This window comes from Ranitomeya variabilis, chromosome 4 (genome assembly GCF_051348905.1).
Source record: "Ranitomeya variabilis isolate aRanVar5 chromosome 4, aRanVar5.hap1, whole genome shotgun sequence".
Taxonomy (NCBI): Eukaryota; Metazoa; Chordata; class Amphibia; order Anura; family Dendrobatidae; genus Ranitomeya; species Ranitomeya variabilis.
The window spans coordinates 405,583,367-405,599,880 of record NC_135235.1 but is presented as its reverse complement, the minus strand read 5'-3'; the positions used below and the strand labels follow the sequence as shown (position 1 = coordinate 405,599,880).

Below are 16,514 nucleotides of genomic sequence, written 5' to 3'. Positions count from 1 at the left end.
AATGTGGTGGATGCAGGGTCCACAGGCGACATCAATTTAGGGACAGTTGTGCCTAGCCCACGGTCTAGGAAACAGTTGGCTGTAGGCGTTCGCACCCCCTCCTCCTCCTCCTCCTCGTCCTCCTGCAGAAGCTACAGCTCTTCCACAGAACGCAGTCTGCCAACCACTCCATCGGCAGATGACACTGTTGCACACCAGTTGTCCCATTATGGGCCAGCTACTGCCAAGCGTCAGCAGGCTGTATTGGCTATGAAGTGTTTGGGCGACAACAGACACACCGCGGAAGTTTTATCCGAGTTCTTGCAACAAGAAACGCAGTCGTGGCTGGGCACAGTAGATCTTGAGGCAGGCAAGGTAGTGAGTGATAACGGAAGGAATTTCATGGCTGCCATCTCCCTTTCCCAACTGAAACACATTCCTTGCCTGGCTCACACCTTAAACCTGGTGGTGCAGTGCTTATTGAAAACTTATCCTGGGTTCTCCGACCTGCTCCTCAAAGTGCGTGCACTTTGCTCACATATCCGACGTTCGCCTGTACACGCCAGCCGTATGCAGACCTATCAGCGGTCTTTGAACCTTCCCCAGCATCGCCTAATCATAGACGTTGCAACAAGGTGGAACTCAACACTGCACATGCTTCAGAGACTGTGCGAACAGAGGCGTGCTGTTATTTATTTGTGGGAGGATACACGGGCAGGCAGTAGGATGGCAGACATGGAGTTGTCAGGTGTGCAGTGGTCTAAGATACAAGACATGTGTCAAGTCCTTCAGTGTTTTGAGGAATGCACACGGCTGGTTAGTGCAGACAACGCCGTAATAAGCATGAGCATCCCCCTAATGCGTCTGCTGATGCAAAGTTTGACGCACATAAAGGAGCAGGCGTCTGCACCAGAGGAAGAGGAAAGCCTTGATGACAGTCAGCCATTGTCTGGTCAGGGCAGTGTACAGGACGAGGTAGCGGGCGAAGAGGAGGTGGAGGACGAGGAGGATGATGGGGATGAGTATATTTTTAATGCCGAACCTTTCCCGGGGGCACAGGAAATTGGTTGCGTGTCACGGCCGGGTTCTGGTTTTTTGAGGGACACAAGTGACGTAGATTTGCCTGCAACTGCCCCTCAACCAATCACAACCGGAGATTTGACAACTGGAACTTTGGCCCACATGGCGGATTATGCCTTACGTATCCTAAAAAGGGACACACGCATTACGAAAATGATGAACGATGACGATTACTGGTTGGCCTGCCTCCTTGATCCACGCTATAAAGGCAAATTGCAAAATATTATGCCACATGAGAACTTGGAACTAATATTAGCAACCAAACAATCAACTCTTGTTGACCGTTTGCTTCAGGCATTCCCAGCACACAGCGCACGTGATCGTTCTCACACGAGCTCCAGGGGGCAGCAGACTAGGAGTGTTAGGGGTGCACACATCAGAAGTGGCGTTGGACAGAGGGGTTTTCTGACCAGGTTGTGGAGTGATTTTGCTATGACCGCAGACAGGACAGGTACTGCTGCATCAATTGAAAGTGACAGGAGACAACATTTGTCCAGTATGGTTACTAACTATTTTTCATCCCTTATCGATGTTCTCCCTCAACCGTCATTCCCATTTGATTACTGGGCCTCCAAATTAGACACCTGGCCAGAATTGGCAGAATATGCATTGCAGGAGCTTGCTTGCCCGGCAGCAAGTGTCCTATCAGAAAGAGTATTCAGTGCTGCAGGTTCAATATTAACAGAAAAAAGGACTCGTCTGGCTACCCAAAATGTTGACGATCTAACATTCATTAAAATGAACCACAACTGGATTTCGAAATCTTTTGCCCCACCTTGCCCGGCCGACACCTAGCTTTCCTATGAAAAGCTCTTGCCTGTGAATTACTTTTCTAATGTCTAATTTGCTGCAGCTGATTGTACAGCATACGACATGTTTACACCTCCCTAAATGGCCAAACTCCCCACACGGGGCCGTGGTATCGCGACTTGGCGCAAGCACCCGTGAGACTGCTGTTTGTCTGAAGAGGTGGGTGTGCTCGCTTTTGGTTGACGGCATTGCTACTGGGTCCCTCATAGTACAATGTAGTGTCTCTGGCGGTGGTGGTGCGCACCCAACGTCAGACACACCGTTGTAACATGAGGGGCCCTGGGGCGGTCCCGCCGGCCTCAAGAGAGTTCCCCCCTACCCCAGCTCAAAATGTGCTCTACCACGTGCAAAATTATGTCGCACAGCTCCACCAATCTTTAGTCTATTCGCTGACATCATTCAATGTCTGGCACTGACAATACAAATTTGTAGACATCTATGATGCAACTTAAAGTAGTCTGTGTCTGTGTCCTATATTGGCACCATTAAATAGTTACTGCCAAATTACTATGTCAGAAACTCAGCAGATGAGCCCACCCCTGTACCTAAGTATGCCACCTTTTTTTTTGTTTTGGTTGTTTTGCGAGACATTAACATCTATTTATATTTTGGGAGTACTGGGACAGACACTCCTTGCACTACTCCTCCACTCACCACCAAGCTGCCCGTGTATCCATGTAACCGCTGTAAAACTGCCATGAGCCTATTGTTTGTTATTTTAGGCCTTTGAAGCCTGTCTGCGGTCCCTCCTTCCACTAGTCCTCCACTGACCAGACCACTGCTGCCCGTGTACCCCTGGAACCAATTATAAAGTGCCTACAGCCAGCCCATTTTTTTATGTTAGGCCTTTGAAGCCTGTCTGCGGTCCCTCCTTCCACTAGTCCTCCACTGACCAGACCACTGCTGCCCGTGTACCCCTGGAACCAATTATAAAGTGCCTACAGCCAGCCCATTTTTTTATGTTAGGTGTTGTGAATTTGGATTCGGGGCTCCCCCGGTGGCTACTGGTGGAATTGAACTGGTGTCTTCATCTTCTCTGTTCACCTGTTCCCATCAAGATGTGGGAGTCGCTATATAACCTTGCTTCTCTGTTAGTTGCTTGCCGGTCAACAATGTTATCAGAAGCCTCTCTGTGCTTGTTCCTGCTCCTAGACAACTACTAGATAAGTTGGACTCTTGTCCATGTTTGTTTTTGCATTTTGTTCCAGTTCACAGCTGTAGTTTCGTTACTGTGTCTGGAAAGCTCTTGTGAACAGGAATTGCCACTCTGGTGTTATGAGTTAATGCCAGAGTCTTAAAGTAATTCCTGGATGGTGTTTTGATAGGGTTTTCAGCTGACCATGAAAGTGTCCTTTCTGTCTTCTGCTATGTAGTAAGTGGACCTCAAATTTGCTAAACCTATTTTCATACTACGTTTGTTATTTCATCTTGATTCACCGCCAATACATGTGGGGGGCCTCTGTCTCCTTTCGGGGTATTTCTCTAGAGGTGAGCTAGGACTAATATTTTCCTCTGCTAGCTTTATTTAGTCCTCCGGCTGGTGCTGGGCATCTAGAATCAACGTAGGCATGCTACCCGGCCACTGCTAGTTGTGCGTTAGGTTTAGTTCATGGTCAGCTCAGTTCCCATCTTCCAAGAGCTAGTTCCTATATATGCTGATGCTATGTTCTCTTGCCATTGAGATCATGACAGTTTGACCGGCCCACTAAAGGGTTAAAATCCTTGGCTGAGAAAGGAGAGTAATAAGAAGTCTGCTGAGTTTTTTTTTTTTTTTTTTTTTTTTCCTTTGTATGGCTCTGTGTCCACCTGTTTGTAATGGATCTTCAGAGTGTAACTGCAGGTTTGAATAATCTCGCCACGAAGGTACAAAATTTGCAAGACTTTGTTTGTCATGCACCTGTATCTGAGCCGAGAATTCCTTTGCCGGAATTTTTCTCGGGGAATAGATCTGGGTTTCAGAATTTTCGAAATAATTGCAAATTATTTTTGTCCCTGAAATCTCGCTCTGCCGGAGACCCTGCACAGCAGGTCAGGATTGTGATTTCCTTGCTCCGGGGCGACCCTCAAGACTGGGCTTTTTCATTGACACCAGGGGATCCTGCGTTGCTCAATGTGGATGCGTTTTTTCTGGCCTTGGGGTTGCTTTATGACGAACCTCATTTGGAGCTTCAGGCAGAAAAAACTTTGATGTCCCTATCTCAGGGGCAAGATGAAGCGGAAATTTACTGCCAAAGATTCCGTAAATGGTCTGTGCTTACTCAGTGGAATGAGTGCGCCCTGGCGGCGACTTTCAGAGAGGGTCTCTCTGATGCCATTAAGGATGTTATGGTGGGGTTCCCTGTGCCTGCGGGTCTGAATGAGTCCATGACAATGGCTATTCAGATCGATAGGCGTTTGCGGGAGCGCAAACCAGTGCACCATCTGGCGGTGTCCACTGAGAAGTCGCCAGAGAGTATGCAGTGTGATAGAATTCTGTCCCGAAGCGAGCGGCAGAATTTTAGACGGAAAAATGGGTTGTGTTTCTATTGTGGTGATTCTACTCATGTTATATCAGCATGCTCTAAGCGCACTAAAAAGCTTGATAAATCTGTTTCCATTTGCACCTTACCGTCTAAGTTTATTCTATCTGTGACCCTGATTTGCTCTTTGTCATCTATTACCACGGACGCCTATGTCGACTCTGGCGCCGCTTTGAGTCTTATGGATTGGTCCTTTGCCAAACGCTGTGGGTATGATTTAGAGCCTTTGGAGACTCCTATTCCTCTGAAGGGGATTGACTCCACCCCATTGGCTAATAATAAACCACAATACTGGACACAAGTAACTATGCGTGTTAATCCGGATCACCAGGAGATTATTCGCTTTCTGGTGCTGTATAGTCTACATGATGATTTGGTGCTAGGATTGCCTTGGCTGCAATCTCACAACCCAGTCCTCGACTGGAGAGCTATGTCTGTGTTGAGCTGGGGATGTAAGGGGGCTCATGGGGATGTACCTGTGGTTTCCATTTCATCATCTATTCCCTCTGAAATTCCTGAGTTCCTGTCTGACTATCGTGACGTCTTTGAAGAATCCAAGCTTGGTTCGTTACCTCCGCACCGAGAGTGCGATTGTGCCATAGATTTAATCCCGGGTAGTAAATACCCAAAGGGTCGTTTATTTAATCTGTCTGTGCCTGAACATGCTGCTATGCGAGAATATATAAAGGAGTCCTTGGAAAAGGGACATATTCGTCCATCGTCATCTCCCTTAGGAGCCGGTTTTTTCTTTGTGTCAAAAAAAGACGGCTCTTTGAGACCATGTATCGATTATCGGCTTTTGAATAAAATCACTGTTAAATATCAATACCCATTGCCGTTGCTGACTGATTTGTTTGCTCGCATAAAGGGGGCCAAGTGGTTCTCTAAGATTGACCTTCGTGGGGCGTATAATTTGGTGCGAATCAGGCAGGGGGATGAGTGGAAAACCGCATTTAATACGCCCGAGGGCCACTTTGAGTATTTAGTGATGCCTTTTGGTCTTTCAAATGCTCCGTCAGTTTTCCAGTCCTTTATGCATGATATTTTTCGCGATTGTTTGGATAAATTTATGATTGTGTATCTGGATGATATTCTGATTTTTTCGGATGACTGGGACTCTCATGTCCAGCAAGTCAGGAGGGTTTTTCAGGTTTTGCGGTCTAATTCTTTGTGTGTGAAGGGTTCTAAGTGTGTTTTTGGGGTACAGAGGATTTCCTTTTTGGGATATATTTTTTCTCCCTCTTCCATTGAAATGGATCCTGTCAAGGTTCAAGCTATTTGTGATTGGACGCAGCCCTCTTCTCTTAAGAGTCTTCAGAAATTTTTGGGCTTTGCTAACTTTTATCGTCGATTTATTGCTGGTTTTTCGGATATTGCTAAACCATTGACCGATTTGACTAAGAAGGGTGCTGATGTTGCTGATTGGTCCCCTGATGCTGTGGAGGCCTTTCGGGAGCTTAAGCGCCGTTTTTCCTCTGCCCATGTGTTGCGTCAGCCTGATGTTGCTCTACCTTTTCAGGTTGAGGTCGACGCTTCTGAGATCGGAGCTGGGGCAGTGTTGTCGCAGAAAAGTTCTGACTGCTCCGTGATGAGGCCTTGTGCCTTCTTTTCCCGTAAATTTTCGCCCGCTGAGCGGAATTATGATGTTGGGAATCGGGAGCTTTTGGCCATGAAGTGGGCTTTTGAGGAGTGGCGCCATTGGCTTGAGGGGGCCAGACATCAGGTGGTGGTATTGACTGACCACAAAAATTTGATTTATCTTGAGACCGCCAGGCGCCTGAATCCTAGACAGGCGCGCTGGTCATTATTTTTCTCTCGGTTTAATTTTGTGGTGTCATACCTACCGGGTTCTAAGAATGTTAAGGCGGATGCCCTTTCTAGGAGTTTTGAGCCTGACTCGCCTGGTAACTCTGAGCCCACAGGTATCCTTAAGGATGGAGTGGTATTGTCAGCCGTTTCTCCAGACCTGCGGCGGGCCTTGCAGGAGTTTCAGGCGGATAGACCGGATCGTTGCCCACCTGATAAACTGTTTGTTCCTGATGATTGGACCAGTAGAGTCATCTCTGAGGTTCATTCTTCTGCGTTGGCAGGTCATCCTGGCATTTTTGGTACCAGGGATTTGGTGGCAAGGTCCTTCTGGTGGCCTTCCCTGTCACGAGATGTGCGAGGCTTTGTGCAGTCTTGTGACGTTTGTGCTCGGGCCAAGCCTTGTTGTTCTCGGGCTAGTGGATTATTGTTGCCCTTGCCTATTCCTAAGAGGCCTTGGACGCACATCTCGATGGATTTTATTTCAGATCTGCCTGTTTCTCAGAAGATGTCTGTCATCTGGGTGGTGTGTGACCGTTTCTCTAAGATGGTCCATTTGGTTCCTCTGCCCAAGTTGCCTACTTCTTCCGAGTTGGTTCCTCTGTTTTTTCAAAATGTTGTTCGTTTGCATGGTATTCCTGAGAATATCATTTCTGACAGAGGGACCCAATTCGTGTCTAGATTTTGGCGGGCATTCTGTGCTAGGATGGGCATAGATTTATCTTTTTCGTCCGCTTTCCATCCTCAGACGAATGGCCAGACCGAGCGGACTAATCAGACCCTGGAGACATATCTGAGGTGTTTTGTGTCTGCTGACCAGGATGATTGGGTTGCTTTTTTGCCATTGGCGGAGTTCGCTCTCAATAATCGGGCCAGCTCTGCCACTTTGGGGTCCCCGTTTTTTTGTAATTCGGGGTTTCATCCTCGATTTTCCTCTGGTCAGGTGGAATCTTCGGATTGTCCTGGAGTGGATGCTGTGGTGGAGAGATTGCATCAGATCTGGGGGAAGGTGGTGGACAATTTGAGGTTGTCCCAGGAGAAGACTCAGCTTTTTGCCAACCGCCACCGTCGTGTTGGTCCTCGGCTTTGTGTTGGGGATTTGGTGTGGTTGTCTTCTCGTTTTGTCCCTATGAGGGTCTCTTCTCCTAAGTTTAAGCCTCGGTTCATCGGCCCGTATAAGATATTGGAGATTCTTAACCCTGTTTCCTTCCGTTTGGACCTCCCTGCATCCTTTTCTATTCATAACGTTTTTCATCGGTCATTATTGCGCAGGTATGAGGTACCGGTTGTGCCTTCCGTTGAGCCTCCTGCTCCGGTGTTGGTTGAGGGTGAGTTGGAGTACGTTGTGGAGAAAATCTTAGACTCCCGTGTTTCCAGACGGAGACTCCAGTATCTGGTCAAGTGGAAGGGATACGGCCAGGAGGATAATTCTTGGGTGAATGCATCTGATGTTCATGCCTCTGATCTTGTTCGTGCCTTTCATAGGGCCCATCCTGATCGCCCTGGTGGTTCTGGTGAGGGTTCGGTGCCCCCTCCTTGAGGGGGGGGTACTGTTGTGAATTTGGATTCGGGGCTCCCCCGGTGGCTACTGGTGGAATTGAACTGGTGTCTTCATCTTCTCTGTTCACCTGTTCCCATCAAGATGTGGGAGTCGCTATATAACCTTGCTTCTCTGTTAGTTGCTTGCCGGTCAACAATGTTATCAGAAGCCTCTCTGTGCTTGTTCCTGCTCCTAGACAACTACTAGATAAGTTGGACTCTTGTCCATGTTTGTTTTTGCATTTTGTTCCAGTTCACAGCTGTAGTTTCGTTACTGTGTCTGGAAAGCTCTTGTGAACAGGAATTGCCACTCTGGTGTTATGAGTTAATGCCAGAGTCTTAAAGTAATTCCTGGATGGTGTTTTGATAGGGTTTTCAGCTGACCATGAAAGTGTCCTTTCTGTCTTCTGCTATGTAGTAAGTGGACCTCAAATTTGCTAAACCTATTTTCATACTACGTTTGTTATTTCATCTTGATTCACCGCCAATACATGTGGGGGGCCTCTGTCTCCTTTCGGGGTATTTCTCTAGAGGTGAGCTAGGACTAATATTTTCCTCTGCTAGCTTTATTTAGTCCTCCGGCTGGTGCTGGGCATCTAGAATCAACGTAGGCATGCTACCCGGCCACTGCTAGTTGTGCGTTAGGTTTAGTTCATGGTCAGCTCAGTTCCCATCTTCCAAGAGCTAGTTCCTATATATGCTGATGCTATGTTCTCTTGCCATTGAGATCATGACAGTTAGGCCTTTGAAGCCTGTCTGCGGTCCCTCCTTCCACTAGTCCTCCACTGGCCAGACCACTGCTGCCCGTGTACCCCTGGAACCAATTATAAAATGCCTACAGCCAGCCCATTTTTTTATGTTAGGCCTTTGAAGCCTGTCTGCGGTCCCTCCTTCCACTAGTCCTCCACTGGCCAGACCACTGCTGCCCGTGTACCCCTGGAACCAATTATAAAGTGCCTACAGCCAGCCCATTTTCTTATGTTAGGCCTTTGAAGCCTGTCTGCGGTCCCTACTTTAAATACTCCTCCACTGACCACCAAGCTGCCTGCCCGTGTATCCATGTAACCGCTGTAAAACTGCCATGAGCCTATTGTTTGTTATGTTAGGCCTTTGATAGCCTGTCTGCGGTCCCTACTTTAAATACTCCTCCACTCACCACAATGCTGCCTGGAGTGCCTGCCTGTGTATCCATGTAACCGATGTAAAACTGCCATGACTGCCTACTGTTTGTTATTTTAGGCCTTTGATAGCCTGTCTGCGGCCCCTACTTGCAATACTCCTCCACTGACCACAATGCTGCCTGGAGTGCCTGCCTGTGTATCCATGTAACCGATGTAAAACTGCCATGACTGCCTACTGTTTGTTATTTTAGGCCTTTGATAGCCTGTCTGCGGCCCCTACTTGCAATACTCCTCCACTGACCACAATGCTGCCTGGAGTGCCTGCCTGTGTATCCATGTAACCGATGTAAAACTGCCATGACTGCCTACTGTTTGTTATTTTAGGCCTTTGATAGCCTGTCTGCGGCCCCTACTTGCAATACTCCTCCACTGACCACAATGCTGCCTGGAGTGCCTGCCTGTGTATCCATGTAACCGATGTAAAACTGCCATGACTGCCTACTGTTTGTTATTTTAGGCCTTTGATAGCCTGTCTGCGGCCCCTACTTGCAATACTCCTCCACTGACCACACCAATGCTGCCCGTGTACCCCTGGAACCTATTTAAAAGTTCATAGAGCCTAGTTATATATTTTATTTACTATTAATAAGGCCATGATGGACTACGCTGTACCACGCTACAAGCTAACCAGTCGACACTTCTTTTGCGAGAAAAGCCATCCCAACCCTCCACCAGCATGTAGAAGACCGCATTGTCCATGCACTCTGGCAATCTGTGAGTACAAAGGTGCACCTGACAACAGACGCATGGACCTGTAGGCATGGCCACGGAAGATTACGTGTCCATTACGGCGCAATGGGTTAATGTGGTGGATGCATGGTCCACAGGGGACAGCCTACTAAGTCTGTCTGCAGTCCCTAATTCAAATTGTCCTCCACTGTCTAAATCGGAGCTTCCACCTTCTGGCTTTCGGCCTATAGTATCAGAAATTAAACTGCATTTGGCCTTCAACTTTGGTTAGGGCCTACTAACGGCTTCTGCCCCTCCCTGGTGTTGCCCTCAACTAAATAAAGCTGAGCTTCAACCTTCTGCTCCAAATTACCATTTTAAAAAATGCAATAGGCTTTTCCGGCCTACTAAAGGTGTCTGTCTGTGTGCCCCTGCCTGGTGTTGTCCTCAACTAAATAAAGCTGAGCTTCAACCTTCCGGCTCTCATTAAGTGGTTTTTTAAAAAAAAAATGGTGGTTAGGGCCTACTAACGGCTTCTGCCCCTCCCTGGTGTTGCCCTCAACTAAATAAAGCTGAGCTTCAACCTTCTGCTCCAAATTACCATTTTAAAAAATGCAATAGGCTTTTCCGGCCTACTAAAGGTGTCTGTCTGTGTGCCCCTGCCTGGTGTTGTCCTCAACTAAATAAAGCTGAGCTTCAACTTTCCGGCTCTCATTAAGTGGTTTTTTAAAAAAAAAATGGTGGTTAGGGCCTACTAACGGCTTCTGCCCCTCCCTGGTGTTGCCCTCAACTAAATAAAGCTGAGCTTCAACCTTCTGCTCCAAATTACCATTTTAAAAAATGCAATAGGCTTTTCCGGCCTACTAAAGGTGTCTGTCTGTGTGCCCCTGCCTGGTGTTGTCCTCAACTAAATAAAGCTGAGCTTCAACCTTCCGGCTCTCATTAAGTGGTTTTTAAAAAAAAAAATGGTGGTTAGGGCCTACTAACGGCTTCTGCCCCTCCCTGGTGTTGCCCTCAACTAAATAAAGCTGAGCTTCAACCTTCTGCTCCAAATTACCATTTTAAAAAATGCAATAGGCTTTTCCGGCCTACTAAAGGTGTCTGTCTGTGTGCCCCTGCCTGGTGTTGTCCTCAACTAAATAAAGCTGAGCTTCAACCTTCTGCTCCAAATTACCATTTTAAAAAATGCAATAGGCTTTTCCGGCCTACTAAAGGTGTCTGTCTGTGTGCCCCTGCCTGGTGTTGTCCTCAACTAAATAAAGCTGAGCTTCAACCTTCTGCTCCAAATTACCATTTTAAAAAATGCAATAGGCTTTTCCGGCCTACTAAAGGTGTCTGTCTGTGTGCCCCTGCCTGGTGTTGTCCTCAACTAAATAAAGCTGAGCTTCAACCTTCCGGCTCTCATTAAGTGGTTTTTTAAAAAAAAAATGGTGGTTAGGGCCTACTAACGGCTTCTGCCCCTCCCTGGTGTTGCCCTCAACTAAATAAAGCTGAGCTTCAACCTTCTGCTCCAAATTACCATTTTAAAAAATGCAATAGGCTTTTCCGGCCTACTAAAGGTGTCTGTCTGTGTGCCCCTGCCTGGTGTTGTCCTCAACTAAATAAAGCTGAGCTTCAACCTTCCGGCTCTCATTAAGTGGTTTTTTAAAAAAAAAATGGTGGTTAGGGCCTACTAACGGCTTCTGCCCCTCCCTGGTGTTGCCCTCAACTAAATAAAGCTGAGCTTCAACCTTCTGCTCCAAATTACCATTTTAAAAAATGCAATAGGCTTTTCCGGCCTACTAAAGGTGTCTGTCTGTGTGCCCCTGCCTGGTGTTGTCCTCAACTAAATAAAGCTGAGCTTCAACCTTCTGCTCCAAATTACCATTTTAAAAAATGCAATAGGCTTTTCCGGCCTACTAAAGGTGTCTGTCTGTGTGCCCCTGCCTGGTGTTGTCCTCAACTAAATAAAGCTGAGCTTCAACCTTCTGCTCCAAATTACCATTTTAAAAAATGCAATAGGCTTTTCCGGCCTACTAAAGGTGTCTGTCTGTGTGCCCCTGCCTGGTGTTGTCCTCAACTAAATAAAGCTGAGCTTCAACCTTCCGGCTCTCATTAAGTGGTTTTTTAAAAAAAAAATGGTGGTTAGGGCCTACTAACGGCTTCTGCCCCTCCCTGGTGTTGCCCTCAACTAAATAAAGCTGAGCTTCAACCTTCTGCTCCAAATTACCATTTTAAAAAATGCAATAGGCTTTTCCGGCCTACTAAAGGTGTCTGTCTGTGTGCCCCTGCCTGGTGTTGTCCTCAACTAAATAAAGCTGAGCTTCAACCTTCCGGCTCTCATTAAGTGGTTTTAAAAAAAAAAAATGGTGGTTAGGGCCTACTAACGGCTTCTGCCCCTCCCTGGTGTTGCCCTCAACTAAATAAAGCTGAGCTTCAACCTTCTGCTCCAAATTACCATTTTAAAAAATGCAATAGGCTTTTCCGGCCTACTAAAGGTGTCTGTCTGTGTGCCCCTGCCTGGTGTTGTCCTCAACTAAATAAAGCTGAGCTTCAACCTTCTGCTCCAAATTACCATTTTAAAAAATGCAATAGGCTTTTCCGGCCTACTAAAGGTGTCTGTCTGTGTGCCCCTGCCTGGTGTTGTCCTCAACTAAATAAAGCTGAGCTTCAACCTTCTGCTCCAAATTACCATTTTAAAAAATGCAATAGGCTTTTCCGGCCTACTAAAGGTGTCTGTCTGTGTGCCCCTGCCTGGTGTTGTCCTCAACTAAATAAAGCTGAGCTTCAACCTTCTGCTCCAAATTACCATTTTAAAAAATGCAATAGGCTTTTCCGGCCTACTAAAGGTGTCTGTCTGTGTGCCCCTGCCTGGTGTTGTCCTCAACTAAATAAAGCTGAGCTTCAACCTTCTGCTCCAAATTACCATTTTAAAAAATGCAATAGGCTTTTCCGGCCTACTAAAGGTGTCTGTCTGTGTGCCCCTGCCTGGTGTTGTCCTCAACTAAATAAAGCTGAGCTTCAACCTTCTGCTCCAAATTACCATTTTAAAAAATGCAATAGGCTTTTCCGGCCTACTAAAGGTGTCTGTCTGTGTGCCCCTGCCTGGTGTTGTCCTCAACTAAATAAAGCTGAGCTTCAACCTTCTGCTCCAAATTACCATTTTAAAAAATGCAATAGGCTTTTCCGGCCTACTAAAGGTGTCTGTCTGTGTGCCCCTGCCTGGTGTTGTCCTCAACTAAATAAAGCTGAGCTTCAACCTTCTGCTCCAAATTACCATTTTAAAAAATGCAATAGGCTTTTCCGGCCTACTAAAGGTGTCTGTCTGTGTGCCCCTGCCTGGTGTTGTCCTCAACTAAATAAAGCTGAGCTTCAACCTTCTGCTCCAAATTACCATTTTAAAAAATGCAATAGGCTTTTCCGGCCTACTAAAGGTGTCTGCCCCTCCCTGGTGTTGTCCTCAACTGAACAAAGCTGAGCTTCCACATTCTGGCTTTCGCCCTATACTATCAGATATTAAACTGCATTTGGCCTACTAGTGTGGTTAGGCCCTTGAAACAGTGTCTGCTGCTCTTGGGTTTGCTACTCCACTGAACAAAGCAATGCCGCCTGTTTACTCCTGTTACCAATTTTGAACTGCATTTAGCCTACTTTATTCTTTGGCCCTATATCTGTTTCCTCCTCATCCTGCCCATTGCCCAGCCACTGCTAAATGAGTCTGCTGGTACATTGACCTAGACCACTACATTCCCCTTGTACTCTACACAGCCAGAATCTGACCCTGCTGAAAGTAAGGTTCCCCTTCCCGCATGTTATACCACCTTACACAAGGACAAAGAGGAAGGTGCAGATGAAAGTGCAGGTTCCTTCATCAGGTGGGGGGGCATACTCGTTGGCGACGTCACTGGCACAGGGCCCCTCAGAGTACGCAAAAGTGTCGCTGCTGGTGGGAGGCGCCCCCGCCATGCAAACACACCACCGTACTTTGAGGGGCCCTGTGCCAGTGCCAATGCGAACGAGTGGGCCCCCCCCTGCTTGCTCAGGATCACAGCACTTGCAACGTTTAAATACTTACCTTTCCCTGCAACACCGCCGTGACGTAGTCCGCATTTCCTGGGCCCACGAAAAACTTGAGCCAGCCCTACTCCCCCCACAACTTTCCCCCAATTCCCTATGCCCAACTATTATTATACAGTTAATTAAGATTGGCAAGCTTCAGAAACAAGAATGGATGTTTTTGGCATTAAAATGGGCACTGTAGGTGTTTTCCTGGCCTCCACTCACTGCCGACTATGCTTCCCCATTGACTTGCATTGGGTTTCGTGTTTCGGTCGATCCCCGACTTTTAGCGATAATCGGCCGACTGCACTCGACTCGACTCTGGACAAAATCGGGTTTCCCAAAACCCTACTCGATCTTAAAAAAATGAAAGTCGCTCAACCCTAGTCTGAGGTCTGCATTAATTTTGGATTCTAGGCTGGGATTTTATCTAGTGTGTTTTATTTTGGGATCTGATCAGAGGTCAAATTCAAGTTTCAAATCTCCTATGGGGTCTGATCACTAACCCTAACCCAAATTCTGCACTTTCTACTTAGGCTATGTTCACACGTCACATTTTTTAAGCATTTAGTATATGAGATTTCAGAACTCTCATGCACACAGCTTGGTTTTTTGTCGTCAGTGTTTGGTGCAATACCTTGGTTCTTGACAAATGCAGCATGTCACTTCTTTCAGAGTATATTCAGCATTTTTCACACATTGAAAGCAATGGGTGGTGCAGAAAAACACTGATGATGTAAAATCAGATTTTTTTTTTTGCTCTAAACTTTATCAGCATGCACAAGAGACAAATGTACCCTGACAAAAATGCAGCAAAAACACACACGAAAAAAGCATTAAAAAACGCAACAAAAACTAAGCAAAGCCTGCTTTTTTGAGGCATGTTTTGCCTTAGGAAAAAGCACAGCAAAAACACAACGTGTGAACATAGCCTTATGTAGGTTTTAGTTTGTGTAGTACCATTGTTTATGTTTTTTTCTATCCTCTCTTCTCAGATTTCAACCCTGAACCTTAATATTGGAAGCAGCACTTCATAGTGACAGGGCAACCACTAAGTAGTGGAGAAGACCACGTCAGTGCAGACACATACTTAGTTGGATCTAAAAAGTTATTCACATTTTGGAAGCCAATAGTAAGCACATTTTGGTCAGTCAGCCAGTGATTTGTCTAAAATGCTATTTCTCACCTGCTCTGCCAAGCTAGCCACACTGGCAAAACTACTGACTCATAGTTTCCCAGTATCACTGAAGGTAAGAGAAAGGATATGGTATGGCTTCTAAATCTAGCATAGACTAATCCCCTTTTTCTGATCTAGTCCTGTTTATATCTATTATGCAGGTACATGGTGCGGTACATCATATCATCTGCAATAACCCTTTCCGACTTCAAGTGCTTGTGGACAAATGGCCAGAATTTACTTCTGTAATATGTCGCCCTCCACTGGAGGTGAGTGGGTACACCCATGACCCATCAAAGCAGCAACTGTGGCTTGCTCACAGGTTGAGTATTTTAACATTTTCTGTGCGTTTTTCGTGCTCAAAAAACATTTTACATAATGAATGTCAAAATGTTGTCCACATGCTACATTTTTTTCCTTGCATTTTAAAATCATCAGTGCGTTTTTCAAATATGTAGCATGTCAATTGTATCAGCATTTTTCTCCCTTTATTGTATCATAATAAATCTTTAAGTATTACTTACAGTATATATTTTTTCTTTTTCCAGGAAATGACAGATGCCATGGACCCTTACACGAACACTTATTTTCTCTTCAGCAAAGCTCCACAGAACCTTAGCCAAATGCTCGAAGAACCAAGCACTATAAATTGGAAGCAGAAGCTACAGATACAAGGTAAATAGGTAATAATGTTGATTTCAAAGGTGTATTCACAAAAAAAAAAACTATCCCGTATCCATGATTACTAGGGCTCCAACCAGTGTGATTACCAGTGGTTCAGAGTACTTGGCTATAGTGATGAGCGAGTATACTCGTTGCTCGGGTTTTCCCGAGCACGCTCGGGTGGTCTCCAAGAATTTGTAACTGCTCGGAGATTTAGTTTTAATCACCCAGCTGCATGATTTACAGCTACTAGCCAGACTGAGTACATGTGGGGGTTGCTTGGTTGCTAGGGAATCCCCACATGTAATCAAGCTGGATAGCAGCTGTAAATCATTCTGCTGCGGCGATGAAAACTAAGTCCCCAAACACTAACAAATACTCGGAGACCACCCGAGCGTGCTCGGGAAAACCCGAGCAATGAGTACACTCGCTCATCACTACTTGGCTACAATATTTTCAGCAGTCCCTTTGAGCATGAATGAATCTGACTCTGAATGTGTGCGTTTCTACTCCATTCAAAATGTGGTACAGATCCTGACTAGCAGGGTTACAGACAATGGATTGATAGGGGTCCCAGGGATCAGAAAGTTATCTTAGAACTAGGGAATAACTTTTTTTTTTTTTTAGGAATAACTCTTTAACCCTAACCCTTTAAGGACCGAGACACTTTGTAAGTTAAAGAGGTTGTCGGATCCCCAAATTCAATTTTTTTACTGAAGATAGTCTGTGCTGTAGGCCGGAGTCACACTAGCGTAGAATACGGGCGAGTGCTATGCGAGAAAACATTGCATAGTACTTGGACCAGTGTTAATCTATGGGGCAGCTCACATCACTGTATTCTTTCTCAGGTGTATTCGACGTGCGAGTGTGAGCATGCTGCGATTGTATGCGTATATCGTCCGAGACTCGCCAATGCAAGCCTATGGGTGCGAGAAAAACTCAGACGCCACACAGACCATTCATCTAGCTTGCAACAAATATGCAGATTTTCAGCCCATTGAGACATTAAATTCAATGGGGAAAATCAGTGAGAAATGTAAAGCCGTATGGCTT

General features: G+C 46.1%; 1 protein-coding gene across 1 annotated transcript in view; it reads left to right on the top strand.

Annotated features, from left to right (window-relative positions):
- The window catches only part of LOC143764957 (glycine N-acyltransferase-like), a 118,970-nt gene that overhangs the window by 29,788 nt on the left and 72,668 nt on the right, over positions 1-16,514 (top strand). The window contains exons 2-4 of the mRNA XM_077251110.1: positions 14,617-14,871; positions 14,960-15,067; positions 15,347-15,473. Coding sequence (XP_077107225.1) covers positions 14,794-14,871; positions 14,960-15,067; positions 15,347-15,473 — 313 coding nt within the window. The 5' untranslated portion in view covers positions 14,617-14,793. The remainder of the gene's footprint in view (positions 1-14,616; positions 14,872-14,959; positions 15,068-15,346; positions 15,474-16,514) is intronic.